At 32.7% G+C, this 26,564-nt stretch overlaps 1 protein-coding gene across 2 annotated transcripts in view; it reads left to right on the top strand.

Moving 5' to 3' along the window:
- tws (protein phosphatase 2 regulatory subunit tws) overlaps nt 1-26,564 on the top strand; it is a 39,775-nt gene that overhangs the window by 2,038 nt on the left and 11,173 nt on the right. For both annotated transcript variants that reach the window (XM_072526407.1, XM_072526408.1), the window contains exons 2-3: nt 6,136-6,517; nt 21,702-22,275. In XM_072526407.1, coding sequence (XP_072382508.1) covers nt 6,136-6,517; nt 21,702-22,275 — 956 coding nt within the window. The remainder of the gene's footprint in view (nt 1-6,135; nt 6,518-21,701; nt 22,276-26,564) is intronic.

Raw genomic sequence — 26,564 nt, 5'->3', positions numbered from 1 at the left:
TTCCTCTTAAACAGGACATGCCACCAGCGTCTCGTGTAGCATAGAGACATCTAACAAATTTTCTCTTGGATGTAGTTAAATAAAATTAAAGATGTTTATAAAAACAAAAAATTTTATATTATAAACACAACAAACGCCTTTAAAAATGAATTTGTAATTTCTGCTTCTAATTAATTAGATGCCTTGTTAAAACCAGACAAACAATATCCAGATTAACCAGGGCAATTGGAACAAAAAGTTATAATCTTATGAGTTATTTATCTACAATGGTAACTTAAACCTGAAGATTTTAATATTTGATGCAGCCTCTACATGGCTATCATTAATTCCTTCCAGGTCGTTCGGGTTTGGTAAAAGTATGCACTCTTTTTTTTGGAAGCAGTTTTTCTTCTTGTAATTAAAATTCTGTAATGTTAATTTTTGTTTTAGAACACATATTGAATATAATTAAACTATTAACAATAGCTGTTTCAAGTATTCTCAAATGCTAATTTTAAAAATATAAAGAAATAAAAAAAAAAGATATTAAAATTAAAACCTATTTTATTTCTTATCAGTACCATTTCAAGCTTCGATGTAGCACTGTATGGTAGGATGACACCTAGTCAGAATAGTCTACGCCTTTCTTTGCTGAGTTGTAATCAATTATACATTTCGATTTAACAATACCCTCTTTTTGCCTATTCTGGTTTCCTGTTAGAATCAACTTTTTACTATGGGCTGGGGCACTTTAAATCATTAATAATTGATCCATCCACTTAATAATACAATTTCTAGTCCATCTTTCTTTTTCCAATAACTTCTGTTTGCTTTGGCTTTTCGAACTGGTTAAAAATAGGTGGTATTCCTTTTCTGTTTCCTCTCAGAGTCCCACAATACATTATATTTTCTGCTGACAGTCTTTTAATGAGAGGTATTCCTGAATAAAAGTTATCAGCAAATAATATCTTGCCAGTTTTTTTGTGGTACAGTTAAGTAATTTTCACTTAAGTAACAACCTCTTCAGAGTGTACCACATTAACTGGTTTTTCAATTTTTCCTGTGTAAATACTTACATTAAAAGTATAGCTTTCAGATGAACAGAGTTTCTACAGTTTCACTCCATATTAATGAGTGTTGTTGGGGATGTACTGATGAAAATGAAGATTCATATTTAACGAAAATGTTGCCAGGCTTTATTATTCTTTGAAAATTTTGAATTAGCTTCGTAACTAAACTTTATATTTTGGATAATCTATTAGTTATATCAGATGTCTCATTATTTTCAAAACGAAGATGTTTCAATAAAAGCAAAAGGTAGTCAAAACTTTTGCACAAAATTTATTATAAAATATATCATCTTTAGACCAATATAAATTTATATGTGGTACCTGAGTGAGACCCATTGCCGTTATTACACCTAGAAAGGCTTTTATTTCAGTTTTGTTTGTGGCTGTCTATAAATTTAATCTGCAAGGGGATCCTCTCAATAGGATTGAAATCGGAGCTTTGAGCAGGCCAGTCTATTTTTGAAATATCAACCTCGTCAAGGTACTCCGTTACTATCCTTACCGTGTGGGGTATCGCATTATCCTGCATTAGCAGGAATTCGTTGCCGATAAATCCAGTAAAGAGCACCACGTGATGTTGTAAGACTTCCGTTATGTACCTTACTGTTGTTAACGCACCTCTGTCGATCACGACGAGATCCGTATGCACATCAAAAGAAATCCCTGCCCAAAACATTACTGAACTACCACCAAAAGCAACCCGTGGTGCCAAGTGCAACCGGCGAAACGTTCTCCAGCCCGTCTGTACACCTTACTGCGTCCATCTTTACCATAAATAGCCATTCTACACTCATCCGTAAACAATACTTTTTTGCAATCGTCTGCTGTCCAATTGATGTGCTCACAGGCAAAATCGAGTCTTCGTCTTTTGTGAACTGGGGAAAGTAAGGGCCCTGTTGCTGGACTGCAAGCTGTCAAACCTTGCTCCCTTATCTTCGCCGAATAGTAGAAAGGCTGATTGTTGGTCCTTGAGCTTGCTGTAAATGGCCTTGAAGTATTCTAGCGGTTTGGGTCTGATTCCGTAATGCAGCAAGAATAACGACGCGATCTTCCCTAGCGGTTGCTTTCTTTTTTGGACCTGTACCAGGTCGCCCTTTATGAGATCCTGTCACAATAAATCGTTGCTGGGTCCTTTGTGCAGTTGAACGACTAACATTCAATTGTCTTGCAACTTGTCTTTGACTTAATCCACTTCCCAGTAACGTTACAATTTCAACCGATTTTTGAAAATTGTCCATTGTTATTAACTCAAGACTACTTCACACTAAGTCGGCTACTGTAATACTGAGATGAGTTTAAAATTCATTAGAACCCTTTACAATATCATACATTTATCAAAACAATCGATTCCTCGAAAATTGATCAAGTTGTTAACACCTTTTTTTCAAAATTGTTTTGTTTTATAGGTTCTACGAATATCCTCAATCAGTTACATGGTTGGTTTGCTTTCGCAAAAACCCATTTAACTTAAATAACCCAAGACACATTAAAAATAAAATAATATTAATTCAATATACAAAAAATAAATGCTTAATTTTGTAGCAATAAATAATAATTTCGAAAATATTTTAAATACTTGGGGTGGCCCGTTTTCTATGACGCGGAGTGTAGTATAGCAAAATTTGATGTCATATGTATAATTTCTTTGATCTCTCTCCCGAGGTTCATACATAAAAATTCAATCAATCTATTAGTGGCTGTCTTGAAAGAGGTGAAGCAAATTTTGTCAGACCTACCTCTAAGCAAGATATCCTAACAACTAATTCATATCCTACTTTCCCATTTTTTCATTTGTTTCTAACTTACCCCAGTAAAACCCTTCATCTAATTCCAATACTCAAAATAGGGCAATAGGGAAGAATCCTTTTTGAAACAGTAGTTACAAGATCTAATTAGGTTGAAACACAATACCGACTTGACTTACCAAATGGTTAATTTATAATATGAGGTTAATTCTCCTATTCTTCAGACTTGCAAATTTGTAGACAATGTCTTCATAAAACAGGTGTGTATTAATCAGTTTGTTCGTTTCATCCTTTTCTATGTAAATTTTTGATAAGTTTGAAAGTGTATCTTCGGTCATTGTGTTGCACAGACTCATTTTTTTCTATTGAAGCACATAAAACACTGTTCTACCTAAACAGTTGTGGATGATATGGTCACAATCAAGCACTTTAATTTATAAGCTTCTTATAAAATAGAACTAGTTTCATTCAATGTTTTTAGAAGATTTTCTGATTCCGTTATTCCACTATATATATATATACTGGTTGTTGTTATTATCAGCTGCAAATCATTCCTCAGCTGTTGCTAATCAGTAAACAAATTTGGGTAGCACATTTTTAAGTGCATTTGTAGAGAATTATTTGATGTATCCTTTGAAACTTTTAGTAACCATTATCTGTATAAAATGAATCTTTTCAAGATCACACTAAGATGGCAAACTCAAAATACCCAATGTATTCAAGTCATCGCTTTGCCTTACTGCTGCGCTTGATCGGATTAATGATCTTTTAAGAACTTATTGGAAAACTTGTTTCACAGAATGCCACTGGTCATTTATCATTCTAAGTATTTTGGAATTAGTTGTCCATTGTGTTCTGGTGAAAGTGGGAATTCTTTTTTTCAAAATTGAAACCTGAGTTCGCTTAGCCGAATTGTGAAAGATGGAAGGAAATCTACTGTTTAAAAAATTGGCACTTAGAAATACAGCTGCTGCTTTGTTAAAGCACCAACTTAAAATGCCCTGATGTTACACCTTCAGAGATTTACAATCAAATTTCTGAAGGTAACTCGACACCAGGTGGTTTCTTCACTAACACCCAGCTTGTAGAAACAATTACTGTTGGAGTCAGGTTAGAATTTGATTTGTTTTATAATCAACATATCCAAAATGATTTGTCACACATTCAAGTCATAAGATTTTACCTTGCTTGAAACATTCCACCTCTAAATGCTCCCATGTTTTTGACCTAATGGACAAAAAAGTTAAAAAATCACACTCTTTGGTGGCCTATTAACATCGGTTTTGTTTTCAATACTCAAAACGAATAATATTCAATACCAAGAAAATCCAAACCATTACAACTACCTGTCTTAAAATTTTATATTTATCCAAAATGTATAAGACAACCAATTTAATAATTTAATGACCAAAATATAAATTCTGAAAATGGTAAATTTAGTTTATTTCTACCCATTTTCGTTTTTATTGAAGTATGTTTTTTATTGAAGATTGTTTTTTTATTAAAATTATATAAAAAAATTAAATCTGCCATTTGATTTACATTGTTCATAAGGGCCCATGCTGACTTCTTCATGAAATTTACTATAGATAATAAAAATTGTAAATAAAAACATGATTACTTATTTTCATAATAATATACATATGGTTCACCAGAAATAAAAATCTGTTGTTTTTTTGGTCTTGTCTTTGTATTTTTGATGAATCTATACTGGAAAACAAACCAAAAATTCATATATCTATATTAGTAATCATTAATGACAACACTGTTATTATATCTATGCTGATAGTACAAACATCTCCAACGGTTATGGAATACAATTGTTTGTGTCTTTATTTTAGAAAATTATGAAAAACGCTGGAATATGTCAACTTTTAAATTCAAATGTGCACTTTTTAAACATATTTTAAGTATACAGTGTGATTCATGCAAGTTTAGTACATCATGTTTATTTTTAATGCAACAGCCTGTATATTTTTATGTTTTCAGAAGCTGCTTAAGAACCATTATGAATAACTCAAGGTGAAATTTTGAAACTATGTATAATTTTCGTCAAGACATTAAATACAAAAAATTTTGAAATTAATAATTTATCACACTTTTAATTGGTATTTTTGTAAAATTCACTAAATACAGACGATTTTCTAAACTAAGTATTAATATATTGGGTTTTGTATTTAATTTCTTGAAGAAAATTATACATAATTTCCAAATTTCATCTTGTATTATTCATAATAGACCCTATATAACATAGTTTGTTAAGATCATGTTGTTAAAGCGATTTTAAAAACAAAAATATACAGGTGTTCCATTAATTATAAAGATGATGCTCTATGCTTGACTTGCGTGAATCACCCTATACATTTAAATTTATATTTAAAAAGCGCACATTTTAATTTAAAAGTTGATAATCCCAGCGTTTTTCATAATTTTCTAAAATAAAGACAGAAATAATTTTATGCCATTAGTGCTTTCCACACTTTATAATTTCAAAAGTTCACCGTTTATAATAGACCCTTCATGATATAGTTCATTGAAATCAGGTTGTTAAGCAGCTTTTAAAAATACAAAAATATAAAGAGTGTTTCATTAAAAATAATGCTTTTGGACTATGCTAGGCTGCGTGAGTCACCCTGTACATTTAAATTTAGAATATAATAGAATTTATTTGGTCAATATACAAAAATAGTTTTGTTTTTGACAAGTCAAAGGAATAGTGACAAATATTACATACATACATTATATTTAAGTAAAATTTTTGTGAATTTTAAATTAATTTAAGAAACGACAAACACACTAAATAAAAATATAAAAACATGAAATATTGTCATAATGGGCAAATACCCTGACCAAACTAGTACTATGTGTAAAAGCTGTACTTATTTACTCTGTTTTTGAATAGAAACAATGTTTTAAAAGTGTGATTTGATTTTAAGCTTAAACGATAATAAGTGAAGACCTTTTACTTCACCTGGCAAAAAGATATACAAACCAAAATCAGTCGAATTTTTTATACTCTTTGTCAACCTAAAACGTTGTGCTCTAATAGCATCTCTAGATCTTATATCGTGATCATAGAATTAAATAGATTTATTTTAAATGTACCTTTGTTGGCATGTATTTCAATCATCGTCTTTATGTTTAAAAAGCGCATATTTATAATATATAAAAGTCGATGGGTTCAAGGTTTATAATTTTTTAGAATAAGGACAGAAATAATTTCCATACGTGATTTCCACCTTATATAGTGACTTAAGCCTGATATAACATCTTTCTTGTCTACTATTTTAAAATATTTAATAATGAAATTTCGATTAAACTCTATTTTGTATTCGTTATAGGTAATGGAGAAGTTCAATGGTGTTTCTCTCAAGTTAAGGGGACCTTAGATGACGACGTAACTGAAGCAGATATAATATCATGTGTGGAGTTCAACCACGATGGCGAACTCCTTGCCACTGGAGACAAAGGAGGCAGAGTAGTTATTTTCCAACGTGATCCCGTCTCAAAAACTGTTCTTCCAAAACGTGGAGAATATAATGTTTACTCCACATTTCAATCACATGAGCCAGAGTTTGATTATTTAAAAAGTTTAGAAATAGAAGAAAAAATCAATAAAATCAGGTGGTTAAGGCGTAAGAACCCATCTCACTTCTTATTGTCCACTAATGATAAAACTATAAAATTGTGGAAGGTTTCAGAAAGAGACAAAAGAGTAGAAGGGTAAGTTAACATTTTTAATTTTTTTTGTATTATACTGATGAAAACTTAGTGATATAAATGGAAACGCACTTGTAATAATAAGAATTAAGGTACTTCACATATCAGTAGGGACTGTAGTTTATTGCTTTATAGAGTTATAAAGGTTAATTATATTCAAATTTAGTTACAGTGGATATTCATATATTATGGGTTTAGGTACTAAGCATCACACCAACTCAAGGAACCAGTGAAATTAGAACTGTTTTGATTTAATAAATCATAAAAATTCTTCTCTAAATTTTGGGACAGCCTACTCCTTGGCAGACAATTTCTTTCCATAGATACTTGAAATGTCATGCTTGTATCTTCTTAATCAGCGATCACTAATAGTGAATGTCTGACTGTTGTTAATTTTTTCATGAAGCAAACTGGACTTTTGCTGGACTTTGCTTAATGATGTCCCCTGTTACCTTTCTTAATTTTCCTTCATAATTTCCAATTATGATCCTTCATTGAATGTCATGATCTCAAATTGATACCATTATCAACTTTGATTAAATATGCACGCAAGTTAAGAAGATACTGTTTTCTCTCTTTCGCACAGATTTTCTCCTTTCTCCAATATTCCAAGGATATCCCATTTATCACTACTACTACTTGTCGGTTTATAACGTTCTCCGCCGTTTTCCGACTTCCAATCGCCACTTAGACCGGTTGTTCCATAGATCTTCTTCTATGGCCCTCTCTCTCAGTTCTTTATTTATTCCTTCGCTCCAACTTTTTCTCGGTCTACCTCGTTTTCTCTTTCCTTCTGGTTGCCACTTTAGTATTTCTTTTGGCATTCGTTGTTCGTCCATTCTTTGTAAGTGTCCGAACCAGATAAGTTGTTTTGTTGTTAGGTCATCTGTGATTGTTCGTTTGATTCCCATTATTTCTCTAATGCGTTCGTTGGTAATCCTTTCTCTTCTAGATCTTCCTGCGGCTCTTCTCCAAAAATCCATTTCCGTCGCTTTCAGCGTTGACAGTGTTCTTTCTTTCAGTGGCCATACCTCACAGCTGTATAAAGTGATACTTTTTACTATAGTCTCATATATCCTCTTTTTATTTTCTTTGCTGATGGATTGGTTCCATAAAATGGTGTTTAACATTGTGATGGCTTTTCTCCCTGACGTATTTCTCTCTCTTATGGCTTTGTCTAATGTTCCATCTTGTGAAATAGTGATACCTAGGTATTTGTAGTCACAGCAGTGCTTTATCGTAGTGTTATCGTCTAACATGAGATCTTTTTGTTCTGCTCCCATCCCATTTATCATTCACAGACAAATAAGCATGGATTAACACCCATTGTCACGCAATGTGCTTGTACGGCTGATATCAAAATATGCTTGTTTACTGTCCCTTGTTAAGTTGCATATGAATTATAATAATTCTATATGCTGAAACTACTAATGGCTTTGTACCTTGTTTATATCGACCAAAAATATAAAGACTCAGTTGATCTATCATAAGGATATGACGACTGAACTATTTAAAAAATGAGCATGGGAACAGCTTTTATAGAGCATTAAATCTAATTCGGTGGTAGTGATAGACAATGCATCATATCTTTCTCTACTTCGCACTTAAATTACAAATACCAACACCAACGACAGATACACTATAAAATTTAAGAACATAGTCATGAAATGGAAATACCTAGCAAATTGCTAATCTAAAAAAATTGTGGAAAGCTATTCTTACCAATTAAGTGATTATCTTCATGCAAAATATGAGAACAGTTACTGAAGAACTTTTTATAAATATAAATTAAAACTCAAATTATAAATACACAAATGGTGATAGTATTTGTTAATATAAACCGTCACTTTTTATTAATCACATTATTTGTACACTTCATTTAATGATATAGTTCTTTTCAGCAAATATTTTTTTATTATTATTGTATGTTAAACCATAAACGTGAATGGTACATAACAAGAACTGGAAATACAACAGCGACATACATAAAATCTTTGTAGATTCTGATCAAGTACACGATTCTGTAAGCATAGATGTTTTATGGAAGGCTATGGTGGACAAGGGAATCTTTAGAAATCTGGTATGTTTAGCATAGATGTTTGTAGAGAACTCATCCACATGGATCAGAATCATTAAGACCACGTCAGAAGAACCTCTTATTGACATTAGTCTTAGACAAGGTCTCCTTACCCCTTTGTTGTTCAACTTCGTCTTGAAATTTGCAGTAAGAAAAACACAGCCAGAGCTGACAAACTACTTTGCTGTCCAGAAATAAAAAAATACTACTGACTGCAAAGTCAAAGTCAGAGCTGCAAAGTCTTCACCCTATTTGAACAAGGGGCCAAGGAAATTGGTCTCAAGGCTAACAAGAATAAGACCAAGTACATGGTTACTAAGAACCCAAGACCAAGAGTTAGGCAAAATGTATCTATAAATGAATACAACTTCGAAGTAGTTAAATAATTCAAATACCTGGCACCGACCCAGCCGAAAACAACTATGAAAAGGACGTGGAAACTAGGGTCATTTCAGGGAATAGGGCATATTATTACCTAGCGACGCTGCTTAAATCAGCAAAAATAAGAGTATATAAAACCATAATTCCTACCACAAAAACGTACGGAAGCAAGACATTGACGCTGAACCACCGTGAAGCAACAAAATTACTGGTATTGGAACGAAAGATATTACGCACTATCTTTGAGCTTTGTAGAGAGGAGACAACAGGGGAATGGAGAAGAAGACATAATCAGGAACTCCAGGCACTCTATGGAAATAAAACATAGTATGCTACATCAAGTCAAACTGAATAAGCTGAGCGGGGCATGTACCAAGATTGAGTAATGAAAGACTTTCAATACAGCATTTTGGGAAAGTCCCGATGGTAGTCAGTTGGTCGTTCAAAAAAAGATAGGATAATGCAACAATTGGAGATAACTGCACAAGACCGGCAGTGGAGGAAAATACTAAAAGCGACCAAGACTAACCTAGAGTTGTAGAGCCGATGATGATGGTGATCAAGGTTCCTAGGGGAATAATCATTTTGCGTAGTATGAGTTTTGAGAGTAAATATCTGGTTATTAGTTATAAGTAAAGTCGGCTTTGTCTTTACAGAGTCGTTTATTATATTCGAGAGATTGCGGCGCTATACCTACATTATCGGCCGAATACCGATCCGATGAATATGATCTTTTTTTTTATAACACCTGACCTAACCGCGACCCACTGGGTTTCACACAGTAAGTTAATGTTCTGACTACTTATCAGCATTTATTGATTTATTATAATTGAACAGTATCTAAATCTTGGTTCAGGATGCCAAAATAGGTATAGTCGCCGTAACATATATTCTAGAACGCTTCCCTTCTTTTTTACAACCGATCGGATGCCTGTGCGAAGTATTTTCGTTGGGTAGCAGTTCATTAGTAGAATGTAGGGTGTTGCTTGTTGAAATTTAATTATTTTGAATAGTGATGTAGCAGTTCGTTAATACAATGTAGAGTGTTGTTTGCTGTAATTTAATTATTTTGAATAGTGCTGTGACGTCCGTGAGTCAATGTGGTTGCAAATATTGCGTACGATATCTCTGGATTTGCAGAAAGTGCCAGTGCCGGTGTGAATGTATTTCTAAAAAAAAAGTATCGGTAAAGAAGATTCGAATGCATTTGAATGCTGAAACACCTCAAGTATGTTTTAATGTGTACACAAATCTACATAAGAAATTTTGCTTCGATGAAAAATTAATGGTACAAGCAACTGATTTAACCGCAATTCCACTTTCAACTGTATACAAAATAGTTAAAAAGGAACCCTATCATCGCAAGAAGCGATGTGACTACAAATTTTCAAGACCTATAAATGCTTCACTTATAAAACTATTGCAAACCACAATATATAATTGATACAACAGCAATGAAATACCTGTAATAATATAATATATTATATATTAATAAATTAAATTAATAAGTATAAATTATATAATAATGTAAACTGCTGTGAGAAATCTCTTCAAAATTGGATAAAAAATGGGCTTTAAATTTAAGCAATTAATAAACGTCAAGCAGTTAGGGAAAGTCAAAGAATAGTCAATATACGTAATATATACTCAGTGACATTAGAAGTGTTACACCCAGAAGGAGTAATTTCTTGAACTTAATTTTTTGGCAACAGAATGACTATATTTAAAACATGCTATGATAACAATACCAATATTATTTATCTTATTCTCTTCTACTTTTTGTAAAGTAGTTATCTTTGTAAGGTTTATCTCTTCTACTTTTTGTAAAAATAAAGTTTTATCTTCTAAATTTTTTTGTGAAGAGGCCGACTTGTGAAAACCGGTTCGTATAGAAATTTTTAGTTATTGTTCCTCAGTCTAGTAGTATTCAGTGTAAGAAAATGCCTCGAATTCGAATACACCATAATTACCACCATTTTAGCAATTTTGACAGGGGTAGAATTATTGCGTATAAAGATATGGGTTTGTCGTATCGCGAAATTGGCCGTCGTGTTAATTGTACGGCAATGACGGTTATGCGTGTCTGTCGTGTGTGGACATACTAAGGTAGAGGAACACGAAGAAGATCAACTGCTCAACCAAGGCGTACCACAGAGCGTCAAGATAGGCGCTTTAGTTTACTGGCTCTGCGAGACCGTTTTGCTACTGCGCGTCAAATTGCTGACCAATGGTTTGGAGTAGTAGGTAGACCTGTTAGTATGCGTACACTATACCGTCGCATTCGAGCTTTTGGACTGGTTTCATTCCGCCCATGACTAGTGCTTCCTTAGACTGCGGACCACGGTCATCAACGTTTGAATTGGTGCAGAGAACGGCAGCATTGGGTAGCAGAATGGCGTAATGTAGCATTCAGCGATGAGTCATGATTCTGTTTAGGAATGCATAATGGTCGTAGGATGGTAAGACGCCGCCGTGGAGAACGACGAGATATCGGGTTTGCTGTTGAGAGGCAAGTATACAGGACAGTTGGAGTAATAGTTTGGGGGGCTATTGCCTATGGTAACCGATCACCATTTGTGTTTATTCGAGACAATATCACAGCTGCGCGTTATGTTGAAGACATCTTACAAACCAGTTTACTGCCTTATCTCGACGGCCGTCGAGACGTCTTTTTCAGCAAGACAACGTGCGTCCCCATATTGCTTATAAAACTATGGACTTTTTTCAAGAAGCTGGCGTTAATGTGTTGCCACGGCCGCCCTGTGTTCCGGATTTAAATCCTATCGAACATGTATGGGATATGATGGGAAGGAGACTATCCACTTTGCACCATCCTGCACAGACTCTGGCACAGGTAATACGTGAAGTTTTAAGTTGCTTGAAACGACGTGCCACAAGCAGACATCGAACATCTCATTTTGTCAATGCCTAGACGTATACAGGAGTGTATTCAGCTACGGGGCCGCCAAACACTTTTTTTTTTTTGATTACTTGTTAATAAAAATTCTTGACAACGTTATCGTTTCATTCTTGATGTAAATCTACCATGTTGCCAAAAAATTAAGTTCAAGAAATTATTCCTTCTGGGTGTAACACTTCTAATGTCACTGAGTATATATCTATACTGCCTTTCGCGGTCACTTTGAAGTACAGACTCTCATGAAGAACAGTGTTACAGGACATATATTTTAAGCAATTGATCTTTTTCTTTTCTAGAGAAGTAAACATCAGCGTTCGTTGGCGTTATACCTTTCGTTTCTCATTTAACTTATCAGCAGTTTTAAATTTAAGTTAAATTTAAGTTTAAAATAGATTCAATAGTCAATTATTACAATGTAAAGTCAGCGTAAGAACAATAAAAAATTTATACCGGTACCCACGAAAAATAATTCATTGTGGACCTAATTATAGAAAATAAGGTAGAATTGTAAATCTGTATGCATGTATATAATTACGAACATATTATCTATGTTATACATCTTAACAATAACGTTAATTCGCCAAAACCAAATTATATTAAGTTAAATATAATTTAAATTATTTTATTCTAATATTCTATTTAGACGGACTTCAAGTATTTCCGCCTACTTAAAACCGGCAACACTGAGCTCCAAGGTTCCGTAAGATATACATAGCCATAGCCATATATGCTGCTCCTACTGCAAAGTCACCGCGAAACGCAGAATAGAATAGATTACTAAATATAAAAGAAATTTTGGCGAATTTACTTTTTAGAGCAAATTGGTAAAAGGGAGGATCCCTGTAAGGTGAAATATAAATAAAAAATGGTCAAAATTAATTTTAGCACTTACGATATGTCATGCTTATGACATGCTAAGAAAAAAATAAATATTTTTAATTACATATTTATTCACCAAAACAACCATCCGCCGCACTATGTCTTAAGCAGAAATGTCAAAACCTACAAATCTGAGCGTTGTACTATGTATATTTTTACTTACCGCAACTATAAAATATTACCAATTTTTAAAATTGAAGACCTGAAGTTATTAATTACAATTGAGTATAAGGCTGTATGTCCAGGTTAACGTAATGAAAAATCTATAAATAATAAACAAACTGGGAACATTATTTTCTAAAAAAGGTTTTATATTGATTTATTTCTAATGGGTAGCTCATGATTGAGACAGGTACAGAAATTCGGCCGATTTTATTCTTGCCAATTGAGATATTACAAAGATGAAATATTACAAACATGATCAAATAATGAAATATATACTGGTACTTATTTGCTTATTTTGGATGGTATTTCGCCATCTTCCATTTTGTTTTGGCCTGATTGATTTTAAAGCCACTATTTGGTGTAGCTTGTTCTATTTGATTTAATGCTTCTATCATTTCTCTTCTCGACCTTGCGATTATGTTAATATCATCTGCAAACGCTAGTACTTGCACACTTATTGATTATTGTTCCTCGAGTATTGAGTGTTGCATCTCTTATTCTCTCGAGCATGATATTGAACAAGATGCATGGCGTAGTCCCATTTTTCACATCTATTGTTTTAGTTAATTCGATTTGTATCTGGATTTGACTTTCTACTTTTAGGGTTTCTTTTATTAATACTATTAGTTGTGTTGATATACTAGATTCTTTCATTGCGTGTATTAAGAATTCTCGGTTTATATTGTCATATGCCCTTTCGAAGTCTATAAAGATATGACGCGTGTCGATTTTATACTCACTTGTTTTTTCGAGGATCTGTTGTAAAACAAATATCAGGTCTATTGTTGACTTCTGTCTGCAGCAGCCACATTGGTATTTGCCAACTATTTTTTCAGTGTGTGGTCTTCATCAATGACGTTGGATATTATTTTGTATGCTGCCTTTACCAGCGTGGTTCCACGGTAGTTTTCACATTCTAATTGGCCTCCTTTTTTATGTAATGGTACAATAATATCCCTATTCCACTCCGCTGGCAACTGTTTATTCAACCATATCTTAATTATCAGGCTATGTATTGTTTTTAGTAATGCGTCTTCTCCTTACTTCAGCAGTAGCTCCGATGATTTATTGTTCTTTAATTTGACTACTTCTGTTCTGATCTCGGCTATTGTTGTTGGACTCTTTTCTCAGATGTCTGCTTGATCTAAAGGTATATCAGGATTCGCCCCAATCCTATTTTTCCTTACTTAAGCTTTTCCTTAAAATGTTCTGTCCATCTTCTTAGTATTTCTTGCTGTTCTGTCAATATATTACCCTCCTTATCTCTACACATCGTTGTTCTCGGTTTGAATTCATTTCTGCTTTTGTTCAGTTTCTGGTTTTTCTGGTTTCATATTTTCTCTCTTCTTTCTTCTGTGGATTTTCATTTCTTTTTTACGCAGTTGTTTATATTCCTCCTTTACTTGTCGGGTTCTGTGCCCATGTTGCATCATTAAACATGCTCTAATTTTCTTTCTGTTTTAATCTGACATTCTTCGTCGAACCGATCAATTGTTTTTGTTCTTCTTTGTTTACCTTCTTGCCTAATACTTATTTAGCTGCTTCTTTTATGACGTTTCTGCACTCTTCCCACTCCTTTTTTATGTTTTCAAATTTTAGTCTGTTTTCTAGCTTGATGTTAATATTTTGTTTATATTGTCTATTTTTGTTGGTATAAAAAGCTTCTATGATAATTATTAAATTCGATGGCGATGGGATATCTCACAACACTTTCAGTTTGTTTATTTACTTTATTTTTTTATGCTTAGTTTTATACCTCTAGTGCAATAATGATTTATTACATTTATTTTGAACTTTTAAAATATTTGCCTAAATAGTTTCTAACATCTGATAGATTTATTAATGAGGTAAAATGAGTGTGATAATATTCTTTACATAAATGGCAATAAAGTTGATAACAACATGAATAAACTGTAGATTATTTCAAAAACTTCATTGTTATTCTTATGTTATGTTGGAAATTCAAGGATTCTGAACTTTACATTTGAGTGGCTCAGAGGCAAAGGTGACTAAGTCATAAAGTAGAGTTTTTGTGATAAATCATGACAAAGTTAACTTTAAATAAAAAATACAATTTTTATGATAAAAAAATTGTAATATTTTATTTTTATGATAAAAAAAAGTGTAATATTTTATTATTTTTTAAGGAAAAGCTAATGGTTTAAAACAACATTTAAGGAAAAGAAGTTTTATTATTCTAATGGCTGTGTTCAAAAAGTATAGACACATTTGCCATTACAACAAAATATATTTCTAGAGTAATTTGTGTGTTAGGTATGTTTAGGCACACTTGCCTTAAAGAAAACTAGAACAGGTAAATTGTTCAAAACAACATTTAAGATAAACAGAAAACAAATCACCAACTTATTAACTAAAAACATATTTTAGTGCTTATTTTTAATTGTTATGGATAATTACTTCCTGTAAGCCCTCATCTTATGCTTCGGAACTATCTTTCAATCCAGAATAAAAGCTGTGAAAATCTGTGAAGTAAGTCCAGTAAATCTTTTTCTTCTTTTGTTATATATAGCTCTCTTATTTTGATAAAGAACGTCTAGGTTACAGTAGGCGATGATGGGCGGCCTTTGGTTTTCTTGCTTAATTTAACTTAGAAACAAACACATATTATGGGCTGTATATTTTACATAATTTTTTTTGGTTCATTTTTAAGATGCCTTTTCTGATGGATTTTAAGCCATTCAACTTTTTCGCCAGTTATAGTATCTTTTCTCTTTGTTGTCTTATTATCAAGGGACTTGTTACTAAAAAACTCTAGTGAGTTCATTCTTTTGACCTGGAATTTTGGATTTTTTTTGCCGATTGAATTATGGAAACCCAATCATCGGGATCAAAAATGCGATTATGATGTTTTTTCTCCTTTTCAATCAACCTAAAATCTTGATCGCATGTATTAAAACTATGTCCAGATACAAAAAATCTTTGTTCTATAACTAAGAGTGACGATTTAGACATTTGAATTTCTTTTTGAATTTCTTTACATTAAAGCCACCTTTATATTACTATTCTGGCCTCCGCAAGCATCGCTATACGGTTGAGTTAGGTAAGTGAGTCTCAAAATGGTTTATTAAACATGAAGCTATATCTTGAGCTCTCGGGATGCCACATTTTCAGGCCAGATACACATGTGTCCTGTTTCTGTGACTTCATCATGGATGCTCAAAGTATACGTCCACAGTTGTCTCTTATAATAAACTACACCTGTACTTAACTCAGGAGTAGGAAGCGTTTTCTGAAGATCAAAGACTAAAACTGATATTTTTTGCTGCGATTCTTTTGCTTAATTAATTATATTTTGCTGTTTGTTTTCTTTAACTGCTTCTACGTTTCTTTGGTGTAATTCCAATTCAACTTTTGCATTCTGTTTACGCTCTTCTGAAGCCTCAGATGATTTTATTTTAGTATTAAGACTGTCTCACTTTTTCCAAGTATTTTTATGTGGTGCATGAAAAGCAAATTAAACTTGGTGTTAAGCATTTTGCGAAACATAAACAGCGAGAGAGGTTTTCTTAATTCTTCTTTGCATTTTTTTAATACTCTCAATACATGATCGACATATTCAAAGTTGGTGAAAGATATTTTCTTTTTATGTTATCTCGTCCAAAGTAATGGTATTCGTATGCTGGGAACAGTTCAACGAGGCCACATAAATACTGCTACCACATAAATATGCACACCTTAAAATATTGAATTTATTCCAACCTAAACATCCCCACTGTATAATCTCCTTATCTAATATTTTTAAAGAGCAGGACGCGCGGCATAAAACGTTTTTACTGGTTCATTCTTTTATAAGATTTAAATTAACTACTATCCCCACTTTTATATAATTACATATGTACAGATAAACAAAATTATCTTAGAACTTCCTTCAGCTCAACAAAAAAGTTTAAAAAACACTTAGTTTTATCTTAAATTATGTACATTTATATAAATGTTAAAAAACTTAACATTAAACATATTTACGGTTTTAAAAAAATTGGAAGTCTATTCAATGTGATGAATTTCTACATTTAAAAGCCATTTTTTGTATTCATTGTTTTTTAAGTGTCTCATAGTTTTTAAACATAAACACATTTATAAATTACATATTCTGGAGCCAAATATTGCTCGATTGAACTTCACAGCTTAGTACAAATATGTACACAAAAAAAAGTTAGTCATTTGAAGTTAAAAAATGAACATTGGTTTTTTCTAATATCTCGCGAACTGATTGTAATCAAAACAGACACGTGGATTTCGTATGGTAAGAACGACTTTAAAGAAACGAAATCTGTGTAGGTACCCCATACAAATATTGAGAAAATTGTAATCCCCTATATCCCCAAATTTTTGTGTGCTTTATAATTCAATCCTTATTCTGGTACCATCTGGTCCTTATTAGTTTAAAATAATGTTTTGAAACTCTTTGTTGACTCTTTTGAAAAACCAGTTTTTGTCGAGATTTGGCTTCTTTTTCATTAATCTTAAAAAATTTCCATTATCGGCTTTTGGACACTTGCTGCTACGACACTATTAAAGAGTATCCTCAATAAGTGGAGGAATATTGCAGTAACTGCAAGGCGTTATTGAGAAATATTCTAATCGCAATACACTACACATACGATTACTTCTTTCCATTGATTGTCGTTGGAGCTAATTTGATTATTAGAGAATAGATTAGAGGATTGTCGAGGCATTGGGATCACACCTTGCAAGTAATAGTGGTTGTGCAAAAGTGGATACAAATGAAGAAGGAAATTTTAGATTACAATTTTAGATACATTTGAAGAAATGCCTTCAATCAGTACGAGTGTAGTAGCTGCTTAATTAGATGTTTTTCATATAATGGTTTGGAGAAGTTTCAGAGAACAGTAGCTTAATCTCTATCACTTACCAATCTTTCAAGAGTTAATGTATGAAAATTAGCCTAAAAGAATGGGATTTTGCGATTGATTTTTAACGGAAAATCTCCAAAATGTCAATTTCATTAACCATATTTTGCTCGACTTGCTACCTATAATAGAAATCGCATCACCGACATTTATACTGTTTGGCCAGGATTTGTGAACAATAACTTCCCTTTCGCTCACGACTTTTTGTTTTACAAACAAAAATTCTAAAATTGAAGATACAAAATAGATGATTTTTTTTAAAGATTTTTAATATAATTTACAAAATTTTCTACTTTCCCAATTAAGAGTTATAGTATGTATCCAAATGTATACCTACATTGTGGCTTGCAGGTAAAATTGATTAATTAAATTTTTATATGTAAAATAAAATAAAATGGTGATTTCTGTATATAGAATTGGTACTTATTATAAAAACTCATTACAAACTTTTATTTATTTATTATGAAATGCCAAAAAACAGTTTTTATTTTTTTGTAAACATAAGTGAATGTTACATTTGACACACATAATACGACTTTGTCCTTTACAACCAGGATTTTTACATCTTGATGCATATGAATTTCCGTCAACAGAAGGTAAGTGTCCTGTGTTATCATATCTGACATCTGGAATTGGTCTGGTTTCAGACTTGGCCTTTTTGGGTGTCGAAGAAGTATTTTCAGAATCTTGCTCTGATAGCGGTCGTCCTCTTCTTTTATTATTGCATTTGTTAACTTTTATTAGAGCTTCTGCTATGTAAGCTCTAAAGGCCAATAAATCTAAAATTTCATTTTTTCGAATCCCAAGTGCTGTGGCTTTGCTTTTATATTCTAGCCATGCATTACAACAAGCAAGGTCTATTCCGTGTGCAAACATTCGAAGTGTCCATTTTCGTGACCGTATAAAAGTTCGATATAATGTTAACAAAAAATCTAATTTATCAACACCACCCATAGCTGAATTATAAGTCTTTACGACTTCTGGTCTAGGGACATCAATATACTTTTTTTGTATTTTATCCCATCGCCTGCAGGTGCCTGGTGTCCCTTTACCTATGTAATTAGATGCCAACACAACACTTTTATTGTCATACCATTTTGTTAAAATTACTTCACAATCTTTACTTATCAGTTCTTCAATAGTTCCTCTGCCTCTCTGTTTAACTTGGTCGTTGGAAAATGGTGGTTTGTGGAATCTATCAACGCGAGCTGTGCAGCATGCATAAATGTGTTTATTTCGCAAATATTGAAGAATATTGTAATTAGAAAAATAATTATCAAAATGTAATTGAACATTTGCTACAGTAATTCTTTCAGCCAATGTTGAGATCACTGCACCTGTAAGTCCAAAAATATCAGAGTGATTTTGTATGAACTCTGTTGATGAGCCTTGATAAATTATGAAGTCATACATCAACCCACTGCGGCCACACAAAGCAAAAATTTTGATGCCCCATTTTGTGGGTTTATTTTTAATATATTGTTTTATGTTAAGACTACCTTTGAATGGAACCATCTGCTCATCGATACATAATTCTGATTCCAAAGGAAGTGATAAGCATCTTTGTCTAATAGCATTATATAAAGGTCTGACTTTCCACATCCTATCACTATTTTCTGGGTTTTTAGTGACGTCAACCATATGAACATTTTGTCTTAGTTTATAAAATCTATTTACAGGCATACTATTAGCAATTAAAGGTATCTCTAACTTTGATTGCCAGTAACATTTTATGCTTGGATAGTGTAAATTACCCATTATTATATGGATGCCAACAAATGTTTTCATCTCGTCTACACTTGTAGGATGAAATCTAACTCCCTGCTGTACTGCAAATAAATTGGTCTTTTCAGTCAAAAGTTCAAAAATATCGTTCGAAAAGTATTGACTAAAAAAATAAAATGGGCTTTCTAATTCAATAAAATCTTTGTTGGTATTCTTGTACCATTTTACTGTCGGTGTAATGTAAACCAGCCCTGATCGCCACTGAATGTCTTTTTTCAGTGTCAGCTCATTATTTTCCATAAATTTTTGAATAGTTTCTTGTTTTTCTGATTTTGTTTTCTGTTTTATTACCTTCTGAAATTTAGCTGGTTCTATACAGACACCTGATGTACTTGGCTGGGGTATATTTACAACTGACTCTGCATCAACTTCCTCAATATTTTCATATGTCTTGTCCTGTTCTTCAGTTTGATGCTCTTCTTCACCGACACCTTCAACATTTTCCAGATCAAAAAGGTCTTCAATATCACTCAAATCATCCATCCATCCAGTATTCTCCTCTTCGTCACTAAGACAGTCGATGTCCGAAAGACCCTTCTCCATTTCTTCCAATAGCTCTTCTGCTGTCAAGGGTTTCTTTAGATTACGTTTGGTACTCTAAAATACAAAATATACTTACTCCTATTGAGAAAAAATAATAAATAGATTCTACTTACCATGATTTTTTCACCTTTTCGTTCACACTGTGTCCAATTGAATACAACAAATTATAACATCAATTGTCTATTATTTCACACTGTATGCAATTGAATACATCAACTTCAGATACTAATAATCGTATTACTGTTAATTACCTAAATTGTCCAACTGAATATTAGCATAAAGATAACCTTTCTCAACAATACACAACATTCAGTACATGTTATATTCTCATAGGTTATGTCCAGTTGATAATTTAGGAAGTGATGTAATGAGATCGCGAAGTCACCATAGCAACCTCTCTCAATAATTGTTTTCTAAGTTTGTGTACTTAACCATAGATGACAACACATATCGTATATGGAAAATTAAATCCTACTGATATTGAATATATTAGGAATAAAAGGAAAATGTCCGCTAAATTTGTACGTAGAGGTATTCGAATTTGATGTATTCAATTGAATACACTATGAGCGAAAGGGTTAACAGGACCAGTATTTTTTCCAACATTTTAAATAACAAAAAATATTTCCAGTTCAATCAGTGAAAATATGTACCGCTTCATCGGATTACAATAATGAATATATTTTCCTGCAGAACCTTGGACGCTGGATTGGCAAAGGCTTCGATGACCTTATTTTTTGGCCACCCAGAGGTCCAGATCTCAACACTAAATAACTTTTGATGTTGACTTTTTATGAAAAATGATGTATATATTGTATACATTATGACCGAACAACAACTGAAAGTAATATTCAATTAATATCTTTTGACCTAGGAAACACATGCAATTTCATTTATAATATATACTTGTTGGTACACAAAATTTTGAAGCATAATGAAAAAGAGGCCATATATCGATAAAAACTGGCTTTTCGTCTTTAATTAATGGTGCTACAATAATATTTTAATTGTGGCGTAAAAAGTGTTTGGCACCTGCGATCTAATGCGTAGATATAAATCATAATAATATATGTTAGATATGTTAAATATGTATGTTAAAATAATCATAGAATATAATGAACACAAACCACGGAGCTTCCAATTTAATGAATTATTGCAAGCAATTTTAGAACATTTCTAATCTAACATTTCTAATTTCTAAAGAATTGTGTGCGCCAATGTGCATTATTAAAATTCAGAATTGCCCGGTTTGCATTACATGTTTTTACTGAGGTATACAATCACTTTTAGAATGGATTCACTAGGAAAAAAGAGGAGACATCTGACGACTTGGCGCGTCGATGCTGATGAATCAATGGCAGCAAGGAATTTAGAAGACAACATAATATAATAAAACAAAACATAGAAAATGGATAAAAAGAAGTGTCGACAATTGTACATTTTTTCCCATGATTTTTTTGTCTTTATAATTGCTGATCAGTTTAATTCTAATAAATTAGCAATATTTGTTGCTGTTAAAATTGTAAAGTATAACTTATTTTGCAGGTACAACACCAAATCAGAAAACGGTAGCCTTGTTGATCCTACTAGCGTTAGTTCTTTAAGAGTTCCAGTAATAAAACCGATGGAGTTAATGGTTGAAGCGTCACCACGACGTATATTTGCAAACGCACACACCTACCACATAAATTCAATTTCTGTCAACTCGGATCAGGAGACATACCTATCAGCAGACGACCTGAGGATAAATCTGTGGCATCTGGAAATAACCGATCAAAGTTTTAACATCGTCGATATTAAACCAACAAATATGGAGGAACTTACCGAGGTCATAACAGCGGCAGAGTTCCATCCTACAGAATGTAATTTGTTCGTTTATAGTAGCAGTAAAGGAACAATTAGGTTATGTGATATGAGAGCTGCTGCTCTCTGTGATAGACATTCAAAGTTATTCGAAGAACCGGAAGATCCGACTAATAGGAGTTTCTTTTCAGAAATTATTTCTAGTATCTCAGATGTGAAGTTGTCAAATAACGGGAGGTACATGATTTCTAGGGACTATCTTTCTGTTAAAGTGTGGGATCTGCATATGGAGACCAGACCGATTGAGACTTATCCAGTAAGTTTAATTATTTTTTGGATCTATGAATGGTGTTATTGCCCGTGAACAGAAATTATTCTTCTATGTATTTTTTTTTTATATTTCAGCTTAGGGCAACTAATTTAAAATTTGGAAATTCTAGGAAAAGATAGAAATATATTATATGCTTAGGATTTTCATTTTTTGAAAGTTATTTATTTAGAAGCATTTAGAATTTGTAAACTCTTAAAAAAAACACTCGCAATTAAAAACATATATACATACTGGATTAAAACAGTAGTTCTATTTATATTTTTTTGAGGAAAAACAAATCAATAAATTTATATTTTTCTGTTGACTACAAATTTAATAGAGGACAAATAAGAAATAGAGTTTCAATGTGCCTCCAGTAAGTTGTCGTTCCATCGTTTTCGCGGTCTTTCCACTGGACTGGAGTGGAAAGACCGCGAATATTTTCTATTGTAGAACCGTCTCTAGCCGTTTTCACTACTGTATTTGTACTGTATTGTCATTCGGCTTATTATGATCGTTCCATTCTACCATTCTATTTCTTACCCAGTCCTTGATGTTCTCCACCTTGCATCTCCATCGTATATCTGTACTTCTAGCTCTGTCTCTTAGTGTCTTACCATCGATTTTTCTTAGGGTTTTCATCCCTGTTGTTTTTAGCATTCTTTTTGTTATCTCTGTGTAGGGTTGTATTTCTGCCGCGTATGTTATTATTGGTCTGATGACTGTTTTGTAAATTATGCCTTTCATTGCTTTCCTGATATTTTTATTTCTCCATATTGTTTCATTCAGGCAACCTGCGGCTCTGTTTGTTCTAGGCACTTGATCTTCCACTTCTGTTTCGAACTTTCCGTAGCTAGCGTATGCTTCCGTAGTATGATAGGTTTTTTAACTCCATCACTTGTTCTATTATTTGACCCTTCAGCTCTAATTTACATCTTTGTAGATATGCTGTTATAACCATGCATTTTGTATTTTTTGTGGAAATATGTGCTGCATATCTTGTAAATTATCTTCACTTTGAGAGGTTAGTATTGCGTCGTCTACATAGCAGATTATTTTAGGTTGTTTTCCTCCCATTTGGTAACTTTTTTTAGTTCTTACTTTTCTTATTATTTCATCTATGATCAGGTTGAACAATAGAGGACTCGGGGAATTCCCCTGTCTTAACTCATTGCCAGCTTCAATTGGGTCAGTTAGTTCGTTTTTTACTTTTATTGTGTTCTGGTAGATATTTTCGATCGTTTTGATTATTCCTAGAGGTCACGTCTTTTGCGTATAATAAGTGTATAACGTCCTTTAACCCTATCAAATGCCTTTTTAAGGTCCACAAAACGTAAATATGCCGGTTTGTTATATTCTAATGATTTCTCTTACATTTGGCTCATTATAAATATAGCGGTGGTGAATGATCTTTTCGACCTAAAACCTTGTTTCTCTTTGGTTTTTAATTTTAGTGTTGTGTTTAATACATGAATTCCTCTGTAGTTCCCCGGGTCCGATTTGTCCCCCTTTTTGAAGAGAAGTATTAGGCTGCTTGATCTCCATTCTTGTGCTATACTGTTTTGTTCTATTACTTTTTGAATTTGTTTTAATAATTGTTTGACCAGATTTGGTCCTCTTTACTTAGGAGTTTCTTTGTAATGCTTTCTTTACCTCTCCCTCTTGAATGTTTATTTCTTCGTTTGTCGTTACTTCTGGTGTTGAAGGTACATTCTTGTCACCTTTAGCAAATAGGGATCGAAAGTAGTCTGCCCATGTTTCCATCTGAATGTGTTTCGTTTTTATTAGTTCTTTCATATCTTTTCTTTGTCCTCTGATCATTCTCCTTATTCCTTTTTGCGTTCCGTACAAGTTGTGTTCCATCTATTTTGAGAAGCTCTGCCAGTGTTCCCTTTTTATTTGTCCGATTAAACTATTCGTTTCATTTCTGATTCTTTTATAGTGGTTGTATGCCTGCTGTGTAGTGTATTGTAAAAAGGCTTTCTTCTTTTCTTCACATTTTGTATTCACTTCATCTCTAAACCTTGGGGTTTTTCTTTTTGATGTGTTCGTTACTTTCCTCTCTATTTATGAACCCTGTGGCATTATTTAAAAATAAGAAAAAATCAAATGAATAATATAAAACAATATAAAAAAATATTTAAAATTCGTGCTCTGTTACCTAAAAAGACGCGATCAGTTTAGCCAAGTTGTTAGCAAATTGGTATCTGTGTGGGAATCCGTGTTCCAGTCTGTTCTATAGACGTTCGATTAGCTTGAGATCGGGATTTTAAACTGGATTTATAATTCTGACAGTGCTGACATCTTCTAAATATTCATTGACGATTCCAGCACGGTTTTGACTTGCGTTATCATCCATAAAAACAAAATTAGAAACTACTAATATACATCTAAAACATAGAGCTGGTGTTTTTGATGATAAAGGACCTTTATTGATTTGTCTAAAAACTGTACAACTTTTTATGTTGTTAATGTTAAATGTTAAAAATGTTTTGACATTCTACATTTTCGCGTGCAAGTGTTTCCTAGTATAGTTACCGCTTTTTAAGTCTTCGAATGTCTCGTTCAACCGAACAATGACTAACACCTAGCGTCTCAGCCTTATATCAATTATGTCCGTCTTGAAATAAATTCACTTTCCTTGCAGCGTAAATCTAAGTTAAAACCATTTTGTGACATTACAATAAAATATAACACTTTTGAACACCAACTTTTTGGGGTGTGTTTTTGTGATTTAGGAGTGTTTCAACAAGCACACCCAAAATGGGTGCGTTTGTTGAAACCGACAGCAGAGAAACACTTTTTGCCTACCAGACGTCACTTTCTGAATACACAAATTCATATTGTATATAAGAAATGCCGTAAGAATTGTCAAAATATTGTATATAAATTATTAATAAAATTGTATTTATACTTACAAGGGCTTCGCTAAATTATATATACCATTTAACAAGTCGTTTCAATTTTTAAAGACACAATAAATAAAGAATATATTATGAGCCGTTGAAAGCCAGAGTGGTACAAGTGTCAAAATTCCATTTTTGCCCAAGTGGTACAAGTCAGTAGACGCGTGATATATACCACTATAGCATTTAACATATTTTAATAGCGTGTTTAAAATCGGGCAGATTGGAGAATTCGAAATCATCAATATTTTCAGGTACAAATAGTTATTGTTTACATTTAACAAAATACATCCTCTAAATTATTTTAGAGGAGAATCAAAATATTTTATCTGATGAGGCATCAGGTTCGCAAAGTCAGCATGAAAGTGGTAATAAAAGGAAACGCGTTGAAAAAAAAAGCGATTTAGAGAACCAGAAAAATATATCAAGGTAATTCGTAAGAGAAAGAGGAATACAGAACGTGGATATCACAGTACATCTAGCATAAAGGTGCCCCAAAAACATTTTCTAATACAAATTGTAATTGCAGAAAAAAATGTTAACCGAATTGATGAAAAGGAGAGAAAAACAATATTTGAAATACTTTCGGAAATGAGCAATTTTTCTGCAAAAAATGCATTTGTTTATTGCAGAATAGAAAAGGCTTCGCCTTTTCCTTCATCAACTTTGCCATTGCATATTATAAAAGAAACAGGTACGTATACAATTTAGGCATACACGATTTGGACGAATAAGAAAAGTCTTTTTGTATGAGGGGATTACAAGAAATCGGATCATGCATACGAAACCGTATTATGACAAATGCAAATGCAGAAAATCATATTATTGCTTACACGTTTGTTTTGGTTAAAACTAATGGCAGATACAGATATTGAAGTAATAGGTCATAAGTTTATGGTGTAGGCCGTAGGGCCATTCAAATTACTACAAAAATGTAGGACAAAAAAATCCTCTTTCAGTGTACGTAATAAAAAAGGAAGATATTCTCTCCACAGCATTGGTGGAAAATTTCGTCACTCGCCGTAAGAAAAATAAAAATCATTGTACGGTATCTTGGTTGAACATCCAGTGGCTGCATTCTGAGAAAAATCAACTGTACAAAATATTTTATAAGAGCTCTTTGAATCAAGACTTCAGTTTTGAAACAATCAACAGTTTTCCACAAAATAATAAAAAAGGTGCCCTCAAACTAATGAAAAATATGGAACTTACACCACTGTACTCTGCTCCACTTAAAATTAACGCCAATAAAAAAGGATATGGTGGATGTACCCCAGTCCATACCAACCTTTCAACAGTAGTATTTTAGGAATATCTTGGAAGACCTGTCCATTAAAAAATTGGACCCTTGCGAGAGGAAGCTGTAACTATTTTTATTATTGTTGAGAG

The sequence above is a fragment of the Diabrotica undecimpunctata genome, chromosome 3 (assembly GCF_040954645.1).
Source record: "Diabrotica undecimpunctata isolate CICGRU chromosome 3, icDiaUnde3, whole genome shotgun sequence".
NCBI classification, from domain to species: domain Eukaryota; kingdom Metazoa; phylum Arthropoda; class Insecta; order Coleoptera; family Chrysomelidae; genus Diabrotica; species Diabrotica undecimpunctata.
This window is presented reverse-complemented; position numbering and strand designations above follow the sequence as displayed.